The following is a 27,979-nucleotide window of genomic DNA, read 5'->3' as shown; positions in this document are numbered from 1 at the left end:
TAACTTTACATACTGGAAAGACCCTGTAGTCATTAAGTAGATGCGTCACACTCCTTTTCTCCAACACAGACCTTTCATAGTTCACAATGTTTGAATCCCAAAAGGATCTTTGTCAGGTATGTTTTGGAGAACATTAGTGTGCCCTACTTCACTATTTATAGTTGGGGACTCACAAAGCTGAGGAATCCATTTTGGTGAGTGTATAAAATGACCTCCCTACAGTCTCTTTGGTTCTCTCTCTCTCTCTCTCTCTCTCTTCTCTCTCTCTCTCTCTCTCTCTCTCTCTCTCTCTCTCTCTCTCTCTCCCTCTCTCTCTCTCTCTTCTCTCTGGACAGCCCCCCTACCCCATCCCCCACCAACAGCTGACCTGCAGCCCAAAGGGGAGTGTCATGTTCTCCCCCTTCATGCGCCACTCAGCCAGGCGTGGAAAATCTAATTGTACTTGTCACATGCGCAAAAATGCTTACTTACAAGCCCTCAACAACAGTGCAGTTTTAAGAAAATAATATAAAAATATAAACATGATATATGAAATAAACTAAACAAAACAAAAAGTAACACAACACAATAACAAATAATGTTTATTAATTATGAAACATATTAATAACATTTCACCCAATAACAATAATGAGGCTATATACAGGGGGCCCCAATACCGAGTCAACGTACGAGGGTACAGGTTAGTCAAGATAATTTGTACATGTCGGTAGGGGGTAAAGTGACTATGCATAGATAATAAACAGTGAGTAGCAGCAGTGTAAAAAAAATGGAGGGTCAATGCAAATAGTCCGGGTAATCATTTGATTAATTGTTCAGCAGTCTAATGGCTTGGGGGTAGAAGCTGTTAAGGAGCCTTTTGGTCCTAGACTTGGTGCTTCGGTACCACTTGCTGTACGGTAGCAGAGAGAACCGTCTATGACGGGTGGCTGGAGTCTTTGCCTATTTTTAGGGCCTTCCTCTGACACCGCCTATTATAGAGTTCCTGGATGTCAGCAAGCTTGGCCACAGTGATGTACTGGGCCGTATGCACTACTATCTGTAGCGCCTTGCGGTCAGACGCAGAGCAGTTGCCATACCAGGCGGTGATGCAACCGGTCAAAATGCTCTCGATGGTGCAGCTGTAGAAGTTTTTGAGGATCTGGGGACCCATGCTAAATCCTTTGTCTCCTCAGAGGGAATAGGTGTTGTCGTGCCCTCTTCACAACTGTCTTGGTGTGTTTGAACCATGATAGTTTGTTTGTGATGTGGACACCAAGGAACTTGAAGCTCTCTACCCGCTCCACTACATCCAGGTCGATGTAAATTGGGTCGTGCTCCTTTTCCTGTAGTTCACGGGCAGCTCCTTGGTCTTGTCTTGGTGACGGTGAAGTCTCCGTACTTTAGATGACTCTCTTACACGCTATCACCTTGTGCTGCACTGATGTGATTGAGACTGAATAGGAATGGAATGAAAATGATTGGAAGCATGGAGTCTGTGTGATCCATGTTGCTCTGACCTGTCCCGTCCTGTCAGATCAGTGTGAATGAGAGAGGACACGGACAAGTAGATTCCTGAAGAGCTTTGAGACACTCTTGCGTATCCTAGTGTTGAGTGATGAATGGCTGAGACATTTGTCCTGAATGTGAAGTGAGCAACTTTGATTTATAAATGTACACTAGGCTACATCCTCCTCATCAGTGACGCATGGGATTTTAGACAGTGAGACACGGCCCCCTTGTGGTGACAGTGGGAATGTTCCGGAAGTATGTTTTCATGTGGGGGACATAGAGTACCTTCATAGAGCACCTAGAGTCCATTAGAGAGTTCATCAAAAATACATTTGAGGACAGAAAGTTGCATTCCTAACAGTTTATTATGTTGTCTCCAAATCCCAACCAGAACAGAAATATTATCACTGAACTGTGGTGGAAAGCAATGATGACGGCACGTGTTTCCTTGCAGGTAACCATAGTTAACAGAGGAAGAACAATGACAGAGGTCCGCGCCAGGCAGGTCACCGAGAACAACCCCGCCCTGGGCATCGACTGTCTGCACCTCAACACCACCCTCCTTTTGAAGCTTCCAGTCTGTTATTCAAACTCAATCAGCATGACAGAGTGATCTCCAGCCTTGTCTTCGTCAACACTCACACCTGTGTTAACGAGAGAATCACTGACTTGATGTCAGCTGGTGCTTTTGTAGCAGGGCTGAAATGCAGTGGAAATGTTTTTTGGGATTCAGTTAATTTGCATGGCAAAGAGGGACTTTGCAATTAATTGCAATTTATCTGATATCTGGAGTATATGCAAATTGCCATCATACAAACTGAGGCAGCAGACTTTGTGAACATCAATATTTGTGTCATTCTCAAAACTTTTTGGCCACGACCGTAGTGACACTTATAGTACTGAGATGCAGTGCAACTGAATCTCTCTTAGACGGAAGACATTTCACTGAACAGGTTTCAGTGACAGGACAGAGAGTCCCAGACTAAACCCATATCCCTTGGTGCTTGAGCCTTTCATAGTGTGCCGACTGATGTCAGAATAGGTCCTCAGCCCAGACCCTCTCAGAGTGGCATGTTGCCAGCCAGACCTGGAATCAAATAGTATTTAATATATTTAAAATAATTCAACTGTATTTCATTGAGCTTGTCTGTTGCAATGCAACCAATTGAATATTCCCATTGTGTAAAACCCACCCATCTGGTAACCCAGACAAGCTTAAGGAAACGCAATACACAGTATTTAAATGATTTCTAATGTTATTTAAACCCAGGTCTTTATCCAGCAGCAGGCTGTGTCATCTGAGAGGGGAGGAGGGAGATGAAGAAATGTCACACTTAATCTCTACTGTAAAATAATGGCAGAGTGGAGTTGTGCAGTCATGAATACTGTATGGAGTTGAGAAGTCATGGATACTGTATGGAGTTGAGCAGTCATGAATACTGTATGGAGTTGAGCAGTCATGAATACTGTATGGAGTTGAGAAGTCATGGATACTGTATGGAGTTGAGCAGTCATGGATACTGTATGGAGTTGAGAAGTCATGGATACTGTCTGGAGTTGAGCAGTCATGGATACTGTATGGAGTTGATCAGTCATCGATACTGTATGGAGTTGATCAGTCATGGATACTGTATGGAGTTGATCAGTCATGAATACTGTATGGAGTTGAGCAGTCATGAATACTGTATGGAGTTGAGCAGTCATGAATACTGTATGGAGTTGATCAGTCATGGATACTGTATGGAGTTGATCAGTCATGGATACTGTCTATAGTAGAATGGAGGGATGGACTTGAGTGCTATGTTTGGTTTTGGGTTCATTCCATATGAAAACAATATAAACAAATATTTATTTCTAAGAATGTAATCCGTTCGGATGGATCGAATGTAATCCGTTCTATACATTATTCATCCATTTTGAACCACATTCTCTGTTCAATAATACTGTAACCCTTTGCTTCTTGTTAGACGGGGGCTCAACCAATACAACAGCCTAACAATATCCTGAAGAGATAAAAGTAGGCCTCTTCTGTAACATGTGTACCTATATAGTTACTCAGCAGGGACTCCCACTGGATCTCTTACTTAAAGAAATTCTCAAGATGTAAGATGAAAAATGTTAATGTCATTTAGGTCTCAAGTAGAAATAAACGTTCTGCAAAAAAAAGCCTATGTAATATTAACACAAACAAGACAGAGTTATGAGGTTTCAGTTTTGTATTACTGCAATAGTTTTGGTACATTAAAAACAGACATAAAAGACACTTGAACAAAATGTAGAGACATTTGGCTCAGAGGTGTTTGACAACAATGTGCAATGCCAAGGATGTGGGTTTGATTCCCACTGGGGACCAGTACAAAAAAATGGATACAATCACTACTGTAAGTCGCTCTAAATAAGAACATATGATGTCAATATATTAGCTGTGTCTGCATAAAATATTTGCCTTGTCTCTCTTCAATTTCCTGATATCCATCTTTTGTTTCATATGAATATACAAAAATGTACCTTCGGTGTATGTACCAAAAAGGACGAGGGTACGTGTCAAATGACGATTATCTACAGCAAGTGCACTTCAGGACTTTTCACAGTTAAAAACAATAAAGTAATGCTTTGTTTTTTCAAAACCAACAGAGTGGTAGAGTAGTAGTTGTCATGGTGATAACTTGGTAGTAGTAGTAGTAGTAGTAGTAGTAGAGTTGCCACGACGATGATTACCTGTGACTTGTGACAGTCTGGTACGATTCAGTACAGTATGGAAGCTCAAGGGTGTAAAAATAAGAAAGGGGCAGGGGGGGGGGGGGGGTTGTTGACTGTTGTGAAAACCAGGTCCTCAAAAAACAAAATTAAGTTTTCTCCTTGTTTATGCGTTTACTCAGCTTTCATTTTTCCGACCTCCTCAGGCATGTCTTGGGGCACGGCCGCTGGCTCGGGGTCATCCAAAAAGGCTTGTTTTCTCTCCCTCTCCTTCACCAGCTGAACACCACAGTAGGTCACAAACAGTACAGACAGGGTGGACAGAGGGAAACCTGGAAGACAGAGACAAGAAGTGAGAAATAGACTAGAGAAAGATGTGAAATATAAGATGGAGAAAATATACTTTTGAACAACTGCCGTTTTCAATGTAAACCAAGGAAGGAGGACATCTTTATCAGACTGGTCAAGAACAGTTTCCAAGGAAGGAGGACATCTTTATCAGACTGGTCAAGAACACCTCAGACCAACAAGCTGTTAATCTCTGTGGCATTTTTTCTATGTAACTACATACAATATTTACTTTTGGCCTGTAATGAAATTATGGAATATACTTTTTCCCCATGACTTTGAGCATTGTTCTTTGTGTTGTCCACTACAGTAAAGGTCCTTCTTACCTTGGACGATCAGTCTTTTTCCCACCAGCTTGGCAAACTCCAGACTGTTGAGAGCCAGGACGTTGTAGAGGATGATAGTCCAGAAGTTGAGGGCCCCGAAGACGGCTCTGATTCTACGAGACATGGCCTCACCTATGGCATACTGTGGACAGAGGGGAAATAGGGACTCAATCATCAATCAACCAGACCTTATTTTCTACAGCCACTCCTGCAGATATGAATCTGAAAGGATTGGATTTCAAAGCAATATTTACATTTTGGGAGCCATTATGGTAACATTGGCAGCACACCTGATTCAGCTAATCATGATTCCAATGAGCAGCTGATTCATATCAGTACACAGCTGGGGTACAGTAGCCCCCCAGAGGGTACAGTAGCCTCTCCTGCAGACGGTACAGTTGCCCCCCCAGAGGGTACAGTAGCCTCTCCTGCAGACGGTACAGTAGCCCCCCCCAGAGGGTACAGTAGCCCCCCCCCAGACGGTACAGTAGCCCCCCCAGAGGGTACAGTAGCCTCTCCTGCAGACGGTACAGTAGCCCCCCCAGAGGGTACAGTAGCCTCTCCTGCAGACGGTACAGTAGCCCCCCCCCCAGACAGTAGAGTAGCCCTCCCCCCTCCCAGAGGGTACAGTAGCCCCCCCCAGAGGGTACAGTAGCCTCTCCTGCAGACGGTACAGTAGCCCCCCCAGAGGGTACAGTAGCCTCTCCTGCAGACGGTACAGTAGCCCCCCCAGAGGGTACAGTAGCCTCTCCTGCAGACGGTACAGTAGCCCCCCCCAGACAGTAGAGTAGCCCTCCCCCTCCCAGAGGGTACAGTAGCCCCCCCAGAGGGTACAGTAGCCTCTCCTGCAGACGGTACAGTAGCCCCCCCCAGACAGTAGAGTAGCCCTCCCCCTCCCAGAGGGTACAGTAGCCCCCCCCAGAGGGTACAGTAGCCTCTCCTGCAGACGGTACAGTAGCCCCCCCCTCCCCCCCACCAGAGGGTACAGTAGCCTCTCCTGCAGATGGTACAGTAGCCCCCCCCAGACAGTACAGTAGCCCCCCCCCCAGAGGGTACAGTAGCCCCCCCCAGAGGGTACAGTACCCCCCCCCAGAGGGTACAGTAGCCCCCCCCCTCAGAGGGTACAGTAGCCCCCCCTCCCCCCAGAGGGTACAGTAGCCCCCCCCCTCAGAGGGTACAGTAGCCCCCCTCCCCCCAGAGGGTACAGTAGCCCCCCCCCCAGACAGTAGAGTAGCCCTCCCCCCTCCCAGAGGGTACAGTAGCCTCTCCTGCAGACGGTACAGTAGCCCCCCCAGAGGGTACAGTAGCCTCTCCTGCAGACGGTACAGTAGCCCCCCCAGAGGGTACAGTAGCCTCTCCTGCAGACGGTACAGTAGCCCCCCCAGACAGTAGAGTAGCCCTCCCCCTCCCAGAGGGTACAGTAGCCCCCCCCAGAGGGTACAGTAGCCTCTCCTGCAGACGGTACAGTAGCCCCCCCCTCCCCCCCACCAGAGGGTACAGTAGCCTCTCCTGCAGACGGTACAGTAGCCCCCCCCAGACAGTACAGTAGACCCCCCCCCCCCCAGAGGGTACAGTAGCCCCCCCCAGAGGGTACAGTAGCCCCCCCCCCTCAGAGGGTACAGTAGCCCCCCCTCCCCCCAGAGGGTACAGTAGCCTCCCCCAGACAGTACAGTAGCCCCCCCCCCCAGAGGGTACAGCAGCCTCTCCTGCAGACGGTACAGTAGCCCCCCCCCAGACAGTACAGTAGCCCCCCCCCCAGAGGGTACAGTAGCCCCCCCCCAGAGGGTACAGTAGCCCCCCCCCCCCAGAGGGTACAGTAGCCCCCCCCCTCAGAGGGTACAGTAGCCCCCCCTCCCCCCAGAGGGTACAGTAGCCTCCCCCAGACAGTACAGTAGCCCCCCCCCCCAGAGGGTACAGCAGCCTCCCCCCCCAGACAGTACAGTAGCCCCCCCCAGGATGAGGGTTGGTCTACCATAGAACGGCTCTTTCCCACATAGCATCCATTCATTTTCAATAACAATTTGCCTTGTATTTATTTTAACCCTTACTTTACCAGGTAAGTTAACTGAGAACACATTCTCATTTACAGCAATGACCTGGGGAATAGAGGTGGGATAATAGAGGGGGGATGAATGAGCCAATTGGAAACTGGGGATGATTAGGTGGCCATGATGGTATGAGGGCCAGATTGGGAATTTAGCCTGGACCCCGGGTTAACACCCCTACTCTTACGATAAGTGCCATGGAATCTTTAGTGACCACAGAGAGTCAAGACATCCCATCCAAAAGACAGCACCCTACACAGGGCAATGTCCCCAGTTACTGCCCTGGGGCATTTGGATATGTTTTGTTGTTGACCAGATGAAAGAGTGCCTCCTACTGGCCCTCCAACACCACTTCCAGCAGCATCTGGTCTCCCACCAAGGATCAAACAGGATCAACACTGCTTTGCTTCAGAGGCAAGCCAGCAGTGGGAGGCAAGGATGGTTTGCCGCTGGTGTTAACTTACCTCGATGTTGGAGAAGGGAGGTAAGGAGAAGATCTTGTCCACCCAGAGCTCCAGGTTGAGACCAAAGCAGTTGAAGAACGACCAGATGTAGACCAGCTCACATGGACCCAGCCACAAAGTGGTCACAACGAACGTACAGATGGTCGCCACAAGCTCCTTGAAGATATGTTTGTGGCTTCCTCCAATGTAATCGTAAACATACCTGTCAGAGGAGATCGAGATGGAGACACCGTTTGTTAGTACTGAAGGGTTCATGGTTTTTGTCTCTGGTCATCAAAGGATGTTCCCCAATGTTGGAAGTGGGGCCAGAGTGAAACCGTTTAGGGACCACTGATATTGGGGAGTAAATAAGCTTTAAAATGAATTCTGGGCATTGAGAGTGTTTTGAAAATGTTTTGCTATCTATATCGACTATGGGACACTCACTTGCACAGCCAGTCATTGATGCCTCTGTCAAAGTGCCTACAAATTGAAGAGAGGATATTAGTTAGAGAGCATGGACTCTATATTCATTGACCTGAAACTCAATACTCATTGTGATGTCCACATCCAGTAGTAGGTGTATAATGACATGGCACAGAACACAGCTTCCGACATTCACTAGACAAGTGTTCACATGTGAAGGGTTCTGAGACATGCATTTACGCCATGTACAGACACTCTTATCCCTGAGCGATTTACAGGAGCAATTCAGTTTTAAGTGCTTTGCACAAGGGCACATTCGAGAGATTTTTCACCTATTCGTCTCTCGTATTCGAAGCAGCGACCATTCGATTACTGGACCAATGCTCTTATCCACAGGGATTCAGTACATGTGAATCCCTGTGGTGGTTGGACACTTACGTCTCTGCGAACACGTAGAGCATGGTGATACACTTAGGAGGCTGAGGAGGATCCAGATGATCCAGTCTGGCCACAGTGTTGATCACTCCAAACATCACCGCTGCCTTCACCCAGTCATACACCAGGTTAGAGTAGGCCAGGCCAGCTACAGACGAGACAGAGAGACCAGACATACACCAGGTTAGAGTAGGCCAGGCCAGCTACAGACGAGACAAAACAACATTCCTGTCAGATCATGCATCATTTGAAACGACATGCGATTATCTTACAGTTTTGTTACAAATTTTAACGTGTCATTGATAATATGTATACACTATATAGAGAGAAGATAATACCGTAGCGTAATATCATATTTGTATTACCACAACCACCGACAGCTCTGTAGAGAAATCATGCTAAACTTGATATCTCTGTTAGGTAGTGATATTGGCCTATAAGATGAGGTTGTATTTTTTGTTTTCCTGGTCAGGTGAGGACATAAACAGGATTTAATCCAGTGGATTTATGCAGGGCGTACACTACACTACTTCGCTACGAATACGCCATGTTTTTTTCCATCTCAGATTAATTTGAATGATCGGGGTGAAATCCTATGAACTTGGGCTAGGGTCAGTATACCTCGGGACTGGCGTAGTTTGAACAGGTCAAGGACGCAGCGATGATGACTGTTCCGTTCTCCAGACCCCTGTCGGATGACCTTATACATTTCTGACATGTCAGACATTTTTGTCGTACATCTTGTAGTATGAGCAGTGCTACGACGCAATTGGGCAACGGACTACTGCCAATAGCCAATGAGCCCTTAGCATGTGAGACCAAAACAAAGATGGTGAAGAGGAGAGCAACAACAACATGCACCGTGTGGACCGAGGTGATGTAAGACAGATTGGGGGAGCTGTGGAGAGAACAGCTACCTTTTCAATGTTAAACGTTTTATATGACCTCCCATTCCCTCTGTAGAATCGAAAGTCCATATTGTCCAAGTCCAACCATTGGCTGGTCCATATTCTGCACCTCTTCCATTGGCTGGTCCATATTCTGCACCTCTTCCATTGGCTAGTCCATATTCTGCACCTCTTCCATTGGCTGGTCCATATTCTGCACCTCTTCCATTGGCTGGTCCATATTCTGCACCTCTTCCATTGGCAGGTCCATATTCTGCGCCTCTTCCATTGGCTGGTCCATATTCTGCGCCTCTTCCATTGGCTGGTCCATATTCTGCACCTCTTCCATTGGCTAGTCCATATTCTGCACCTCTTCCATTGGCTAGTCCATATTCTGCGCCTCTTCCATTGGCTGGTCCATATTCTGCACCTCTTCCATTGACTAGTCCATATTCTGCAACTCTTCCATTGGCTGGTCCATATTCTGCACCTCTTCCATTGGCTAGTCCATATTCTGCGATTCCGTTTGTTTCTTGATGTAATTAATGACGCTGTTTGCGTTATGTTTGGTTATGTTTCTGTTATGTTTGGTTATGTTTGGTTATGTTTGGTTATGTTTGGTTATGTTTCTGTTATGTTTGGTTATGTTTGGTTATGTTTCTGTTATGTTTGGTTATGTTTGGTTATGTTTCTGTTATGTTTGGTTATGTTTGGTTATGTTTGGTTATGTTTGGTTATGTTTGGTTATGTTTCTGTTATGTTTGGTTATGTTTGGTTATGTTTGGTTATGTTTGGTTATGTTTCTGTTATGTTTGGTTATGTTTCTGTTATGTTTGGTTATGTTTGGTTATGTTTGGTTATGTTTCTGTTATGTTTGGTTATGTTTCTGTTATGTTTGGTTATGTTTCTGTTATGTTTGGTTATGTTTGGTTATGTTTAGTTATGTTTCTGTTATGTTTGGTTATGTTTCCGTTATGTTTGGTTATGTTTATGTTATGTTTGGTTATGTTTCTGTTATGTTTGGTTATGTTTCTGTTATGTTTGGTTATGTTTGGTTATGTTTCTGTTATGTTTGGTTATGTTTCTGTTATGTTTGATTATGTTTCTGTTATGTTTGGTTATGTTTCTGTTATGTTTGGTTATGTTTCCGTTATGTTTGCTTTATGGCATTTTTACGAGAACCCGAATGCAGGTCATGATTAACTAGGGTATCATGGTGTAATGTGAGCACCCACATCCTGGGGTTGAGGATGGTTTGAATGAAAGATTTGTGACAAGAAAATCGGGAAATGTGTTATTATTTAGAAGTCATGTAGTGTACGCCAAGCATTAGGCCGGGATTCAATCCCATCGACAATGTACCATTAAAAAGTCATTTCCGATTGAGAAAACGTATGCAGTGTTGACCGTGAACAAAACATATGCAGTGTTTACCGTGAATGCGGTCTCTGCGAACACGGGAAACATTGTCTTTAAAAGGTGCATTGTCGACAAAGTGTGATGGGATTGAATCCCGGCCTTGGTGTATTTCAATGCTTGATAAGAAGGGCTATACAGTGCCTTGCGAAAGTATTCGGCCCCCTTGAACTTTGCGACCTTTTGCCACATTTCAGGCTTCAAACATAAAGATATAAAACTGTATTTTTTTGTGAAGAATCAACAACAAGTGGGACACAATCATGAAGTGGAACGACATTTATTGGATATTTCAAAAACTGAAAAATTGGGCGTGCAAAATTATTCAGCCCCCTTAAGTTAATACTTTGTAGCGCCACCTTTTGCTGCGATTACAGCTGTAAGTCGCTTGGGGTATGTCTCTATCAGTTTTGCACATCGAGAGACTGAAATTTTTTCCCATTCCTCCTTGCAAAACAGCTCGAGCTCAGTGAGATTGGATGGAGAGCATTTGTGAACAGCAGTTTTCAGTTCTTTCCACAGATTCTCGATTGGATTCAGGTCTGGACTTTGACTTGGCCATTCTAACACCTGGATATGTTTATTTTTGAACCATTCCATTGTAGATTTTGCTTTATGTTTTGGATCATTGTCTTGTTGGAAGACAAATCTCCGTCCCAGTCTCAGGTCTTTGCAGACTCCATCAGGTTTTCTTCCAGAATGGTCCTGTATTTGGCTCCATCCATCTTCCCATCAATTTTAACCATCTGATGGGCTGTGTTGCTTTTACGCCAAACATAACGTTTTGCATTGTTGCCAAAAAGTTCAATTTTGGTTTCATCTGACCAGAGCACCTTCTTCCACATGTTTGGTGTGTCTCCCAGGTGGCTTGTGGCAAACTTTAAACGACACTTTTTATGGATATCTTTAAGAAATGGCTTTCTTCTTGCCACTCTTCCATAAAGGCCAGATTTGTGCAATATACGACTGATTGTTGTCCTATGGACAGAGTCTCCCACCTCAGCTGTGGATCTCTGCAGTTCATCCATCATGGGCCTCTTGGCTGCATCTCTGATCAGTCTTCTCCTTGTATGAGCTGAAAGTTTAGAGGGACGGCCAGGTCTTGGTAGATTTGCAGTGGTCTGATACTCCTTCCATTTCAATATTATCGCTTGCACAGTGCTCCTTGGGATGTTTAAAGCTTGGGAAATCTTTTTGTATCCAAATCCGGCTTTAAACTTCTTCACAACAGTATCTCGGACCTGCCTGGTGTGTTCCTTGTTCTTCATGATGCTCTCTGCGCTTTTAACGGACCTCTGAGACTATCACAGTGCAGGTGCATTTATACGGAGACTTGATTACACACAGGTGGATTGTATTTATCATCATTAGTCATTTAGGTCAACATTGGATCATTCAGAAATCCTCACTGAACTTCTGGAGAGAGTTTGCTGCACTGAAAGTAAAGGGGCTGAATAATTTTGCACGCCCAATTTGGCAGTTTTTGATTTGTTAAAAAAGTTTGAAATATCCAATAAATGTCGTTCCACTTCATGATTGTGTCCCACTTGTTGTTGATTCTTCACAAAAAAATACAGTTTTATATCTTCATGTTTGAAGCCTGAAATGTGGCGAAAGGTTGCAAAGTTCAAGGGGGCCGAATACTTTCGCAAGGCACTGTAACCTTTTTTCATGATTATGTGTTCCTGATCAGGAAAAACTCCTTGGCCCACACTGATAAATGTTGAACCTTAAAGTTAGCTGAACTGACCCAAGGACCAGTCGGACAGCTGCTTGACCAGCTTCATGTCGTTGGGGATGGTCAGGATGTACAGGTAGTGGAAGAACACGTCCACCACAAAAATGGCTCCCAGGTGCAACAAAGCCCCGGTGGTAATGTTCCACATCTCTCTCTGCTTACGGGTCAGGTTAGGGTTGTTGGCCTGGGAGGGAGGGGGGGGGGAATTCAAAGTTTAAAGATCATGGTATGGTAAAAAAATAAATAACTGACCAATACATTAGTTCTATAAAGCAACAAATATATAGAAAACAAACTAAAGTGACATCAAATTGATGAACTAAATACTCTAGTGAAATATTACAATGTCAATTTAATTATGACTGCCAGCTTCACCTGCTCAAGGATTTAACTCATCTGAACAAGGTACTGATGGAACGTCTGGATGAGTCCAAAAGTAGAAAAATGACTCACCTGAACATGGAACTGATCGAATGTCTGGATGAGTCCAAAGTAGAAGAATGACTCACCTGAACATGGAACTGATCGAATGTCTGGATGAGTCCAAAGTAGAAAAATGACTCACCTGAACATGGAACTGATCGAAAGTCTGGATGGGTCCAAAGTAGAAAAATGACTCACCTGAACATGGAACTGATCGAAAGTCTGGATGAGTCCAAAGTAGAAGAATGACTCACCTGAACATGGAACTGATCGAAAGTCTGGATGAGTCCAAAAGTAGAAAAATGACTCACCTGAACATGGAACTGATCGAATGTCTGGATGGGTCCAAAGTAGAAAAATGACTCACCTGAACATGGAACTGATCGAAAGTCTGGATGGGTCCAAAGTAGAAGAATGGAAGGTAGAAGTTGTATTTGAGCAGGTCAGTGAAGGTGTAGTTGCCATCCTTCTTCTCACAGTTCTCCAGAGCAAAGCTCATAGAGCGCATTATGGTGAAACAGGATCCTCCGTAGAACAGGATGTCTTGCAGGTCGAAGTAGCCCGTCACAAAACCTTGCTGGAGGAGATGTGAACATATGTTTAATTTATTTATTTAACGAGGCAAGTCAGTTAAGAACAAATTCTTATTTTCAATGACGGCCTAGGAACAGTGGGGTTAACTTCCTGTTCAGATTTGTACCTTGTCAGCTTGGGGATTCGAACTTGCAAACTTTCGGTTTCCACTAGGCTATCCTGCCGCCCCAATGTCTGTCATTACTGAGGAACTTTTGTCAAACAACTGACATCTTCCCAATATGGATGCCATACTTTGTCAAGACTTCAAACTTCTATTCAAGAACTAATACACCAATGACTATTAAAAAATCCATTCCAGAAAGTTAAGCTACAAAAATTTAGAAGTTAGTTCAAAATACTAATGACATTTGGTGCAAATTTATTAATCGCAGTCAAAAAGATAGCACTTCCAGGACTGACATTTATTCCCTCAGCTCCGGGAAGAAGGTGAATCTACACTAGCTATGCACCAGGATAGTACTGGACCGTTAAAGTTTAGTTCTGAATACACAGGACATGGTGTTGTGAATCCATCGTACCAGTAGTTGATTGCGAACACTAACCTGACACTTGCTTGACGTTGTTGAGACAAGGACAGGAATAGGGTAGAAATATTTGAAGTGGTCCAATCAACCAATCAGATCTAAGTTTAGCCAACCCACCTGCCAAGTATTAAAAGGTTCCATCTTGAAGGTGGCCAGGCTGGCGAGACCGGCGACGAAGACGATCCACTTCCTCTTGACCAGAGCCACGCTGTAGAGGATGAAGCAGTGTGAAAGGACCAGAGCCAGGAAGCCCCCGCCCATACTGACCAGCACCGCCAAACCACCGTACAATCCATAGATCAACGACCTGTGCTGTGGAGCAGGAAGAGCCAACATTATTACAAGGTTGTAACAAGGTTATTTGAATATATATATATATATATATATATATTACAATGTTATTGTAAGGTTGTTATAAGGTTACCAAAAGGTTATTACAAAGTTGTTATGTTAATGTTATTACAATGTTGTTATGATCATGTTATTACAAAGTTATTATGATAATATTATTACAATGTTGTAACACTCTTGTGACAATGTTGTGACAATGTTGTAAAAATGGTAAAAATATGTTATTATTACAACTATATAGCAATGTTATTATAACTTAATTACAAGGTTAATAAAATGTTATCAGAAATGTCAATGATTGTAGTGATAAAACCAGGACATTATTACTATGATGTAATATACTCCAGATGACATATGTATCCAACAGATACATTAGGAACCAAACAGCAGCGAGGACGACGTTATAGATGGTTGATTACACTTAAAGGGATGAAATGAAATACCTTTTTTTTTTAAATATATATATATATATATATTTTAATTAAGAGTTATCTATTGTTTAATAATGTTACCTTGCAATACCAATCATCCATACCAATCTTCATCGCAAGCGTAAAACAAAACACAAAGCATGTTTAAAAACATACATGAACACATTAGTCAGGTGTTTTATAACCCCCTTAAATGATTGGGAGCATAATCTTTGATTATACATAAATGTGCTATTCCATTAGTCAGCCAACTCGTGCTTTTTACTAGGCAGGATTATACAATAATAACAAAACAAACAAAAAAACACTCCAAATTACAGTGTTATGCAAATTAACATTCAGTTACTATAACAACATGTTAATACAATGTGTAATTACAGTGGTACTACACAGGTATACGAGCAACTAGAGGCGTCAGGACTCTGAGCAAGGCAGTTAACCCCCAACAACTGACGTGCATGTCGATTAAGTCAGCGGGGTTGGGTTAAGTACGGAAGACACATTTCAGTTGAATGCATTCAGTCGTACATCTGACTAGGTACCCCCCCCTTTCCCTTAATGTAAATTGTTACACAAACCTAAAAAGCTACATTTAGGCTTTATCCCTCACTGGGATCCAAATCTCTCTATAGTACACTACTATATTGCCCAGAGCCCTATAAGGGTGCCTTTTGAGACCTACATTTTGAGTGTGGCAAGTCATTGTAACTGTGAATACACACCCTGGGAGATATCAGGGAGCAGACTTTGGCAAAGATCACATGACCGGCGAGGGCGAATAGGATGTGATTGCGGAATGTTGTGAACCACATCACCCATTCAAAATCAGCAACGTCCTATAACACATGGAAAAAACAAATATATAAATTCACACATCAATTTCATCATTTTGATCAATAAAATAAAAAGTGTTTAAAATGTATTAGTGATGCAACACAGTCTCACGAGGAACAGAGAGATAAATCAATTCCAATTAGTTAGAACAGATTAGGTTTAATCGGTTTCAGTGTATGGGATGGCTTGTACATTACATACTGGGAATGAACCACTGACCATTTTCCTTCCAAAGTAGTGCCATCCTGGTTTCACACTCTTCTTGAACACTTTTCTGTTCACGTTGTCTGAAAATCAAAACAGGAAAGGGAATTACTGTACACTGATGACTGATGGACAAACCATTTAAAACAACAAATGTGAGAGTTTTGTTGGATTCTGTCAGAGATGAGGGGAACTCAGACGGGCTCTGTTGAATTCTGTCAGAGATGAGGGGAACTCAGACAGGCTCTGTTGGATTCTGTCAGAGATGAGGGGAACTCAGACAGGCTCTGTTGGATTCCATTAGAGATGAGGGGAACTCAGACAGGCTCTGTTGGATTCTGTCAGAGATGAGGGGAACTCAGACAGGCTCTGTTGGATTCTGTCAGAGATGAGGGGAACTCAGACAGGCTCTGGTGGATTCTGTCAGAGATGAGCGGAACTCAGACAGGCTCTGTTGGATTCCATTAGAGATGAGGGGAACTCAGACAGGCTCTGTTGGATTCTGTCAGAGATGAGGGGAACTCATACAGGCTCTGTTGGATTCTGTCAGAGATGAAGGGAACTCAGACAGGCTCTGGTGGATTCTGTCAGAGATGAGGGGAACTCAGACAGGCTCTGTTGAATTCTGTCAGAGATGAGGGGAACTCAGACAGGCTCTGTTGGATTCCATTAGAGATGAGGGGAACTCAGACAGGCTCTGTTGGATTCTGTCAGAGATGAGGGGAACTCAGACGGGCTCTGTTGAATTCTGTCAGAGATGAGGGGAACTCAGACAGGCTCTGTTGGATTCTGTCAGAGATGAGGGGAACTCAGACAGGCTCTGTTGGATTCTGTCAGAGATGAGGGGAACTCAGACAGGCTCTGTTGGATTCCATTAGAGATGAGGGGAACTCAGACAGGCTCTGTTGGATTCTGTCAGAGATGAGGGGAACTCATACAGGCTCTGTTGGATTCTGTCAGAGATGAAGGGAACTCAGACAGGCTCTGGTGGATTCTGTCAGAGATGAGGGGAACTCAGACAGGCTCTGTTGGATTCCAATAGAGATGAGGGGAACTCAGACAGGCTCTGTTGGATTCCATTAGAGATGAGGGGAACTCAGACAGGCTCTGTTGGATTCTGTCAGAGATGAGGGGAAGTCAGACAGGCTCTGTTGAATCCTGTCAGAGATGAGGGGAACTCAGACAGGCTCTGTTGGATTCTGTCAGAGATGAGGGGAACTCAGACAGGCTCTGTTGGATTCTGTCAGAGATGAGGGGAACTCAGACAGGCTCTGTTGGATTCTGTCAGAGATGAGGGGAACTCAGACAGGCTCTGTTGGATTCTGTCAGAGATGAGGGGAACTCAGACAGGCTCTTTAGGAGTGGTTACATTGGACTAGCGTGAACTGAGATCTCCAGAATCATGTCTACTGTGTGATTTATCTGTTGTTAATGTGTTTTAGAGTGTTTGTATCATATCCTAGCCGGACGAATCAAACTGAGTTCTTCTGCTGCTCTCGTTCTAACGTTTGTGGGCATGGCGTGGCATTTGGCCAGACTAAGGAGTCTGGGTAGCCAGACTAAGGAGTCTGGGTAGCCAGGCAAACCGCATCCATCTTCTGTCTGATACAATCTTTTTTTTACCTTTGAACTTGTGTAATTGGAAGAGGAAGAAAAAAAGACAGTTACGTGTTGATATTTCCATTGAGTGTGTTATTTTGGTAAGAGCAGCAGCATGCCCTCAGGTAGCCTTTTTCTGGTCTCAGGTTCAGGAATGGCTGAAAATGCACAGCATGGATCTAAAATTGACCCTAGAAATAGTACTGTTAGGAGATCTGGAGAGACCGCGTCAGTCAATTACTAATATACTAATACTCTTAGTAAAAGTATTGATCTTCAACACGCAATCTGTGGATTCTATTCGATAAGATATATTGAAATTGTACGTTAAACATCACAGCATAGTTGAAAGATATGTGTTGCGTAGAAACACGAAGTGGGTGGCCAGCAGAGATAGATGGGATGGGCTGAGGGAAGCTGAGGGTTGGGATGGGATGGGCTGAGGGAAGCTGAGGGTTGGGATGGGATGGGCTGAGGGAAGCTGAGGGTTAAGATGGGATGGGCTGAGGGAAGCTGAGGGTTGAGATGGGATGGGCTGAGGGAAGCTGAGGGTTGGGATGGGATGGGCTGAGGGAAGCTGAGGGTTGGGATGGGATGGGCTGAGGGAAGCTGAGGGTTGGGATGGGATGGGCTGAGGGAAGCTGAGGGTTGGGATAGGATGGGCTGAGGGAAGCTGAGGGTTGAGATGGGATGGGCTGAGGGAAGCTGAGGGTTGAGATGGGATGGGCTGAGGGAAGCTGAGGGTTGGGATGGGATGGGCTGAGGGAAGCTGAGGGTTGGGATGGGATGGGCTGAGGGAAGCTGAGGGTTGGGATGTGATGGGCTGGGCTGAGGGAAGCTGAGGGTTGGGATGGGATGGGCTGAGGGAAGCTGAGGGTTGGATGGTCGAATGGTTGAGGGACAGATATTGGGGATCTGTGGGGGGATCTTGGAGGGTTCGGGTTTCACAAGATTGTGATCATGAAAAAGGAAACTATGACGTATATTTTATATCACTATCATGCACATGCACCCTCACACATAAGGATGGCTCCGTTGCAGGACGACTGATACATGTTTGATAGTAGTAGTAGACACCCTCACACATAAGGATGGCTCTGTTGCAGGACGACTGATACATGTTTGATAGTGGTAGTAGACACCCTCACACATAAGGATGGCTCTGCTGCAGGAAGACTGATACATGTTTGATAGTGTCTTGATGCTGTAGTGTTTGATAGTGTCTTGATGCTGTAGTGTTTGATCGTGTCTTGATGCTGTAGTGTTTGATAGTGTCTTGATGCTGTAGTGTTTGATTGTGTCTTGATGCTGTAGTGTTTGATAGTGTCTTGATGCTGTCGTGTTTGATAGTGTCTTGATGCTGTAGTGTTTGATAGTGTCTTGATGCTGTAGTGTTTGATAGTGTCTTGATGCTGTCGTGTTTGATTGTGTCTTGATGCTGTCGTGTTTGATAGTGTCTTGATGCTGTAGTGTTTGATAGTGTCTTGATGCTGTAGTGTTTGATAGTGTCTTGATGCTGTCGTGTTTGATAGTGTCTTGATGCTGTAGTGTTTGATAGTGTCTTGATGCTGTAGTGTTTGATAGTGTCTTGATGCTGTCGTGTTTGATAGTGTCTTGATGCTGTAGTGTTTGATAGTGTCTTGATGCTGTAGTGTTTGATAGTGTCGTGATGCTGTAGTGTTTGATAGTGTCTTGATGCTGTAGTGTCTTGATGCTGTCGTGTTTGATAGTGTCTTGATGCTGTAGTGTTTGATAGTGTCTTGATGCTGTAGTGTTTGATAGGGTCTTGATGCTGTCGTGTTTGTCCTTCATGTTCTAATACTTTAATGTCACCTCTTCCTTGTGTTTTTTGTAATAAATAATTATTTTTAAAAAAAGGTAAACTTCCGACTTCAACTGTATGTTACAACACTTTGGTTATACTAATACATATGTTTAAATGGGGGAAAAATGTTGAAAATAGAGAGCCGCAGCATATTGAGCAAAGCCCCCATCAGCATTGCATAACCTACTTAGTTATCACAAAGCCCTTCATATTTTCCACAATAATAATCATATCCTCAAAGCCGTCCTCGTTTCTGAGGAGATTATGTTCCAGCGTGTATCATGGCCCTCGATGATTGAACTGAAATATTCCACGCAACAGGAGACAAGGAAAAGAACAGCACTTTCTGAGGTGGAGACAGAAATACTCTTGACAAGGAGCACGAGAGCTGTGTTTCTCAGGTCCAAGGCATGAAAAGACAACCTTGCTGCCGGGGATCCTGGTACATCTGAAAGGCAGGGCCATATGGCAGATAGAGGGAGAAAAATAAAGCACTCTCTAAAGTTCAACCATAAATACTGACAATGAGCACTAACCAACAGTTCACATGTTCCTACAACAACCTATAATACAACCTACTGTACAACCTATAATACAACCCATAATACAACCTACTGTACAACCTACAATACAACCTACAATACAACCTATAATACAACCTATAATACAACCCATAATACAACCTACTGTACAACCTGTAATACAACCTATAATACAACCTACTGTACAACCTGTAATACAACCTATAATACAACCTACTGTACAACCTACAATACAACCTACAATACAACCTACAATACAACCTACAATACAACCTATAATACAACCTATAATACAACCTACTGTACAACCTATAATACAACCTACTGTACAACCTATAATACAACCTACTGTACAACCTATAATACAACCTACTGTACAACCTATAATACAACCTACTGTACAACCTATAATACAACCTATAATACAACCTATAATACAACCTACTGTACAACCTATAATACAACCTACTGTACAACCTATAATACAACCTACTGTACAACCTACTGTACAACCTATAATACAACCTACTGTACAACCTATAATACAACCTACTGTACAACCTACAATACAACCTATAATACAACCTACTGTACAACCTATAATACAACCGACTGTACAACCTACAATACAACCTATAATACAACCTACTGTACAACCTACTGTACAACCTACTGTACAACCTACAATACAATCTATAATACAACCTACTGTACAACCTACTGTACAATCTATAATACAACCTATAATACAACCTATAATACAACCTACTGTACAACCTATAATACAACCTACTGTACAACCTACTGTACAACCTACTGTACAACCTATAATACAACCTACTGTACAACCTACTGTACAACCTATAATACAACCTACTGTACAACCTATAATACAACCTACTGTACAACCTATAATACAACCTACTGTACAACCTATAATACAACCTACTGTACAACCTACTGTACAACCTATAATACAACCTACAGTACAACCTACTGTACAACCTATAATACAACCTACTCTACAACCTACTGTACAACCTATAATACAATCTATAATACAACCTACTGTATAACATACTGTACAACCTACTGTACAACCTACTGTACAACCTACTGTATAACATACTGTATAACATACTGTACAACCTATAATACAACCTACTGTACAACCTATAATACAACCTATAATTCAACCTACTGTACAACCTACTGTACAACCTACTGTATAACATAATGTACAACCTATAATACAACCTATAATACAACCTACTGTACAACCTATAATACAACCTATAATACAACCTATAATTCAACCTACTGTACAACCTACTGTACAACCTACAATACAACCTATAATACAACCTACTGTACAGCCTACTATACAACCTACTGTACAACCTACTGTACAACCTACAATACAACCTAAAATACAACCTACTGTACAACCTATAATACAACCTACTGTACAACCTATAATACAACCTACTGTACAACCTATAATAAACCACAACTGACAGTGAGAGGAAAGCAAGTCAACATCATCCCCATAATTCAGAAAGTCTTTATTGTCCCATTGCCGGGTAGTGGTGGTTGCAGCAGCATACTGTACGTCTGAGCTTTTTATTCCATAACCCAGTCATTGTTTACAAGGCTAAAGAAATCCCTCTATTACAATGTAGGCTGCAGTTAGGCTGTGCAGAATCCTAGAGGACAAAGCTCCACTACTTCAGTTTGACACGGTCCGACTGCAGTGCACACACAGACTGCAGCATGCGTAATTCCCTCCCTCGCTCATGCATCCATCCATCCATCCATAGAGGTTACATAATCTGCCCCGTCACTTTATTCAAATCAATTCACGAAGATAATGCCTGACTATACTGCAGCATTATACCATGCAGCTCTTCTGCAGGACATCGATAACATCTCTGAATAGCTTTCGTCAGCAAACTGAACAAGGAATAAACACACTGGCTGGTAACACTTCATAATGACTTTCATTAAAAAGCCTTTGACACATACTTTTATAAATATTGTTATACAATATACATGTTTACAAGTTATTACAAATATAATACATTGGCAGACGATGGTATTCTGGTTGTGTTTGACTCCCCGACACGTTCTGTCATTTAGACACCAAGAATATCCTCCTTGTCTAATAAGTAGGACAATTATAGCTGCTAATTAGGCCTATTATAGTAACCTGACACTCATAATACACAGATGAATCTAATGAGAATGCCTTTTAATAAGGCCTCTTCATTTCAATCAGATACTGTAGACGGAAACACGTCAAGCAACGTGACGTGAGAGGTTTAAATATCACGCTTAACTGACGATAATGTACAAGGAGGAAAATCTATACGAGAGACAACAACAACAAAAAACAAAAACAACAACAACAAACAAACCGCTGAGCAATGTTCTGCAGAGTCAGTTTTCAATCAGCATGTAGGCAGGTTAATGTGAAAATAGTGACCTCCTTTGATGAAAGAATACAGGTTGGTTATGAAGACAGAGTGCATAGGACATGATGTGGATAGCTATGAGATTCAGATACGTCAAATCAACGATACAGTTACATCATAGGCACGTCCCAAATGGCAAACTATTCCTTAATTAATTAGTGCCCCAGTGCACTAAATAGAGAATAGGGTGTAATTTGGGACAAGTCCAATAACAACTCATGGTCCTCTACTCACCAGCGGATGCGTCCCAGATCCAGGTACCAGCCCATAGTAGAGACAGGTAGAGCACCGCTGCGTACAGGTACAGCTCCAGCTTAGGAAGGGCTGCCTTGAGCCTCATGGTGGATCTCTGGCACTAAACACAAACAGGGGACCTGAGGGGAAGGGAAAGGAGGATATTACAACAGGCTAAAATGATAGTAGGCATTATATCTATATATACAGAGAGAGAGAGAAAGAGAGAGAGAAGAGAGAGAGATAGAGAGAGAGAGGGAGAGAGAGAGAAAGATAAGAGAGAGAGAAAGAGAGGAGAGAGAGAGAGAGAGAGAGAGAGAGAGAGAGAGAGAGAGAGAGAGAGAGAAAGAGAGAGAGAGGAGAGAGAGGGGAGAGGGAGAGAAAGAGAGAGAGGAGAGAGAGACAGAGAGAGAGAGGAGAGAGAGAAACAGAGAGACAGAGACAGAGAGAGACAGAACCACTTTGGAATGAAATTACAATACTGACCTGCTGTGGAGAAGAATTCACCTCAAGGAGATGTTGACTATTCTCGGTAATACCAGTCAGTAGTGGTTCGAAACAACAATAAAAAAACACCCCATATTGAGTCTTGTTCATGAACATAAATGTATTTTGCAAGCTTCTGTGTCAGTCACTGTCACAAAAAAATGCACACATTGCATAATAACTGTTAAACCATATCAACCATTTGCAGCCATCCTGTGTGAAAGCCACAAAGTACTCAGTTCAAATGGTGAAAATAGGAGATGTAATTTTTTTAAATGTGATATTGAACAAGCACAAAAAAAGGTGAATGTATTCCATTACTTCAGCATAAAGCAGTGTTTAGGTGCAATAGGTTAAAAGTATGATGACATGGAAAAACAACCATTGACACCTATAGGACTAAGCCTTGTATAAAGCAGTGTTTAGGTGCAATAGGTTAAAAGTACGATGACAGGGAAAAACAACCATTGACACCTATAGGACTAAGCCTTGTATAAAGCAGTGTTTAGGTGCAATAGGTTAAAAGTATGATGACAGGGAAAAACAACCATTGACACCTATAGGACTAAGCCTTGTATAACAATATGGTTCTGCTGTTATTGTAGCCTACAGTGCCTTCAGAAGCTATACCTTGTGAAGACTTACAGAAAACGTTTGACCTCTGTCATTGCCAACAAAGGGTATATAACAAAGTATTGAGATAAACTTTTGTTATTGACCAAATACTTATTTTCCACCATAATTTGCAAATAAATTCATAAAAAATCCTACAATGTGATTTTCTGGATTTTTTTTCTCATTTTGTCTGTCATAGTTGAAGTGTACCTATGATGAAAAATTACAGGCCTCTCTCATCTTTTTAAGTGGGAGAACTTGCACAATTGGTGGCTGACTAAATACTTTTTTGCCCCACTGTATTTTCAAGTAGTTTTAAGTCAAAAATGTAACTTGGTCACTCAGGAACATTCACTGGCTTCTTGGTAAGCAACTCCAGTGTAGATTTGGTCTTGTGTTTTATGTTATTGTCCTGCTGAAATGGGAATTCATCTCCCAGTGTCTGGTGGAAAGCAAACTGAACCAGGTTTTCCTCTAGGATTTTGCTTAGCTCCATTAGGTTTCTTTTTTATCCTGAAAAAGTCCCCAGTCCTTAAAGATTACAAGCATACCCATAACATGATGCAGCCACCAGTATGCTTGGAAATATGGAGAGTGGTACTCAGTAATGTGTTGTACTGGATTTGTCCCAAACATAACACTTTGTATTCAGGACAAAAGCTTTGCGACATTTTTTTGCGCGGAATACTTTAGTGCCTTGTTGCAAACAGGAAGCATGTTTTGAAGTATTACTTTAGTGCCTTGTTGCAAACAGGAAGCATGTTTTGGTATATATGTATTATGTACAAGCTTCCTTCTTTTCACTCTGTCAATTAGGTTGTTATTGTGGAGTAACTACAATGTTGTTGATCCATACTCAGTTTTCTCCCAACACAGCCATTCAACTCTGTACAGTAGCTGTTTTAATGTCACCATTGGCCTTTTGGTGAAATCCCTGAGCGGTTTCCTTCCTCTCCGGCAACTGAGTTAGAAAGGACGCCTGTATCTTTGTAGTGACCGGGTGTATTGATACACCATCCAAAAGTATGATTAAAATCTTGCTCAAATGGATGTTCAATGTCTGCCTGTTTTTTTTTTTACCAATCTACCAATAGATTGCGAGGCGTTCTTTGTGAGGCATTGTAAAAACCTCCCTGGTCTTTGTGGTTGAATCTGTGTTTGAAATTCACTGTTCGACTGAGGGACTTTACAGATACAGTAAAATCTCAATTTTATCCATTTTAAATTCCGGCTGTAACACAACAAAATGTGGGGGAAAATCAAGGGTACTTCCTGAAGGCATTGTATGTAACGTATTCTGTTTCTGTAATGCCATTATGCCATGGGGCAGGGAGACAATTTAGTACTTGTTGCAGTTGCAGTTTTACAACAAGTTTTCTGCAGTTCTACACATTTTGCCATAGGGCAGAGATATTTTTTTTGCCATTTTAAAGCTAAATTCCTGCAAATCTACACATTTTGCCTATTTAACTAGGCAAGTCAGTTAAGAACAAATTCTTATTTTCAATGACGGCCTAGAAACAGTGGGTTAACTGCCTGTTCAGGGACAGAACGACAGACCTTGTCAGCGCGGGGGTTTGAGCTTGCAACCTTCCGGTTACTAGTCCAACGCTCTAACCACTAGGCTACCCTGCCTCCCCGATGACTTATGCCATGTTAATGATCTGAATGAGAGTGACTAACAAAATGTATGTGGGCCTATGCCTGGTCTGTATTCAGCCATGATTACTACAAGTTTAGATAACTGTCGAGGCTCATTTACCAATCTAAAAATAGTTAGCTGACATGGCTAATTGAGTGACTCTCAGTGGCTGACAAAACAAGAGAAAAAAATGGCGAACTTGCACCCTGTGTATTTTACTATTGTAACTTTAAACAGTAAGTTGAGACCCTGACTGTGTTCCACATTTTTTAAATACAATTTTGTGGGGCCAAGGCCCCCTAGTGACCGGGGGGCTATTTGACAACCTTATGCCCTGAGCTGACCCTGATTGCAATACAAGATATATTGTACAGTTTGAAAAGTCCTCCCTTATCAACCTCAACTGTAGGTCTACACTGTTTCAAACGCTGTTTCTAATTTCAAAACAACGATAATGGTAACAGTAGTAATGTGAGACCATTTTAACAACATAACATTGAGAGTTGGATCTCTAGAAATGCTGGTCATATAAAGAACACAAAATATTTAAAAAAAACGTTTTAAAAGTATATTTTCCTGTTAAGCTTCGGGGGGACAAGTCAGTGACAGCGGCAGAGACAGCGTGTTCTAAATTGGACTGTAACGCCTCACAAACTGCCCTGCTCAGAGATCCTCAGAATCAGCACTGTCAGCTGAGCAATCCTACCTCCTCTCCTATTTTAGCCATAGCAGTTGAGCTCTCTCGCTCTCTCCGCCACCGTTCAGCAGCTGCAAGGCTATGTGATATCTGCAGTGAGACGCATCGGGGAATCACACCACCGTGTAAATTAGCATCGCATAAAATGACCAAGAAAGGTGCACTGGAATACACAACTAGCTATAGGCCTAGAATGTGTTCATATTATGACTATAGTTGGAAGAATAACGTACCTGCGCTGGCATATAGAAACAGGATTATATGGCCACACTGCACCAAATTGAGAGAGTTAGATGGAGTTGGAATAACAAACCCAATTGCCAAGATCGTTTTAATGCCAAAGAAGAACTCCAGCGTCGGCTTGAGTGTGTTGCATACAAATTGAGCGCTATTTAGCGGTAGGTCTACTGTTCTAAAACCGCCTACGCTGCCAGCATGCAATACATTGTTGCAGTAAAATTCTACCGTATTTCAATGCGATTATGTCACAGTCATCCGATAGCGCACCTGTTCTATACTGACCTTTCTATCCGCTTCTCAGCCACAGGACAGGTTACAAGGTGTATTGCTGTCCCTCTCCCCAAAATGTCCAAAAAATAAGAAGTAAAAAGGGGTTTGGTTTTGTAAGGCGTTTTGTTTTTCTAATTCATTCGTCCCTGCTTTTGGTAACGCCGGTGCCGTACCCCCTGTGATAGCCAGGCGCAGCAGTTGAGGATGTTGCGAACTAGGGTGGGGGTGGGGGTGTGGGTGTGGGTGCCACTCTGCGGGATATATTTATCTTTTTCAGAACTGCGCCGCAGTGAGAGGTGGTCCAGTGACTGTCTGTCAAAACGAACGCAGGTTCCACAGCGCAGAGAGAGAATGGAATGGATACTGTCGCAGCCTACTCTGACATGATGGTTCTGCTATATCATATTCCACATCCTACATGAATGTTCATACATTGAATTGATACGCTACCCACTGGTCACACCACGTCATTTCAACATGGGTAATTGAGTCAAACTTGATCGAGACGTTGATCAATGAGATTACAAGCTATATTCACCCACTCAAAAGTGAGTTGAATTTCCAATGTGTTATCACTTTGCTTTCAACCGTCTAAAAATACAGCCAAATTCCAATGGAAAAACAATGTCTGATTTTTGGTTTAGTTGTCACCCAAATGTCTTTCACCATTTAAAAGCGCAGCAAAGTTCAAATGAGATAACACAACATCAGATATTTTGTTGATATTTTTTTAAACAGATTGTGTTATGACTGTGCTTCATCTAATAGCAAGAACCAAATGACCTTGATTGCAGTTGAAATGACATTAAAGTACATGGGGCAACTGATCAATGCCATTCGAGATTCTGCGCAGATTATTATATTAATTGTGAAGATCTCGACAGACCTGCAACTACTTATGCCTGTTATCAAATCAAACGTTATTGGTCGCGTACACATATTTTGCAGATATTATCGCAGGTGCAGTGAAATGCTTATGTTTCTAGCTCCAACAGTGCAGTAATACCGAACAATACAAAACAATACACACGAAGACATATTAGAATGAGCAATGTCAGAGTCCGGGAATACAAATACAGTAGCAGTAAAAAGTTTGGACACAGCTACTCATTCAAGGGTTTTTCTTTATTTTTACTATTTTCTACATTGTAGCATAATAGTGAAGACATTAAAACTATGAAATAACACATAAGGAATCATGTAATAACCAAAAAAGTGTTAAACAAATTCAAATATATCTTCAAAATAGCCACCCTTTGCCTTGATGAAAGCTTTGCACACTCCTGGCAATCTCTCAACCAGCTTCACTTGGAATGCTTTTCCAACGATCTTGAAGGAGTTCCCACATATGCTGAGCACTTGTTGGCTGCTTTTCCTTCACTCTGTTTCCACTTCATGAGAATGATATCCACCAGATCAGGCTATGTATGTTGTTTGTTATTGAACGCTGAAGGCTGAACAGTGTTTCCTTGTAAACAGTGTTTCCTTGTAAATTTTGTTTTGGATCCTGCGACTCTGTTGGGCTTAGTTGCTGTGAGAGCAGCTGTCTGTCCTGGGATCCTGTCAGATTCCACATAGGGGGAGAGACACGGAAGCCCAGCTAGCCTAGCTGGCTCAGCCGCCTCAAATGGAGGTCGCTATTGAACGTTCCCAGCGCTGCAGAAGCTGTATTCACTTTGCTTTGTTCCGGAATGATCTGGACTGCGCTGACTTTCAATGTAGCAATTGCTTGCTTGTGGAGA

At 42.8% G+C, this 27,979-nt stretch overlaps 1 protein-coding gene across 4 annotated transcripts; it reads right to left on the bottom strand.

The window, feature by feature from the left end:
• Positions 1-3,686: 3,686 nt before the first annotated feature.
• hhatla (hedgehog acyltransferase like, a) lies at positions 3,687-26,711 on the bottom strand. Of its 4 annotated transcripts, none has more exons than XM_031810463.1 (13): positions 26,250-26,711; positions 22,288-22,427; positions 15,629-15,696; positions 15,298-15,411; positions 14,657-14,683; positions 13,911-14,105; positions 13,040-13,249; positions 12,262-12,433; positions 8,212-8,356; positions 7,795-7,830; positions 7,369-7,570; positions 4,860-5,001; positions 3,687-4,517 (listed from the first exon to the last, which is right to left on the bottom strand). In XM_031810463.1, the coding sequence occupies exons 2-13, from the start codon at positions 22,391-22,393 to the stop codon at positions 4,360-4,362; spliced, it is 1,575 nt and encodes a 524-aa protein (XP_031666323.1). In that variant the 5' UTR covers positions 22,394-22,427; positions 26,250-26,711; the 3' UTR covers positions 3,687-4,359. The 4 variants fall into 4 exon arrangements, with proteins under 4 accessions (XP_031666323.1, XP_031666325.1, XP_031666324.1 ...); XM_031810465.1 differs by having other exon boundaries at positions 26,235-26,475; XM_031810464.1 differs by lacking the exon at positions 26,250-26,711 and adding an exon at positions 25,961-26,064.
• Positions 26,712-27,979: the final 1,268 nt, after the last annotated feature.

Source organism: Oncorhynchus kisutch, linkage group LG30, assembly GCF_002021735.2.
Source record: "Oncorhynchus kisutch isolate 150728-3 linkage group LG30, Okis_V2, whole genome shotgun sequence".
In the NCBI taxonomy this organism is placed as follows: domain Eukaryota; kingdom Metazoa; phylum Chordata; class Actinopteri; order Salmoniformes; family Salmonidae; genus Oncorhynchus; species Oncorhynchus kisutch.
This window is presented reverse-complemented; position numbering and strand designations above follow the sequence as displayed.

What these genes read in the sequence shown, in the direction of transcription:
- hhatla (XM_031810463.1), bottom strand. Translation starts at nt 22,393, where the DNA reads ATGAGGCTCAAGGCAGCCCTTCCTAAGCTGGAGCTGTACCTGTACGCA. An exon ending in AACCTTTTAATACTTGGCAG is followed by an intron (nt 13,250 to 13,910) that starts GTGGGTTGGCTA and finishes CATCTCCTCCAG; the next exon opens with CAAGGTTTTGTGACGGGCTA. An exon ending in CTCTACGTGTTCGCAGAGAC is followed by an intron (nt 7,831 to 8,211) that starts GTAAGTGTCCAA and finishes TTCAATTTGTAG; the next exon opens with GCACTTTGACAGAGGCATCA.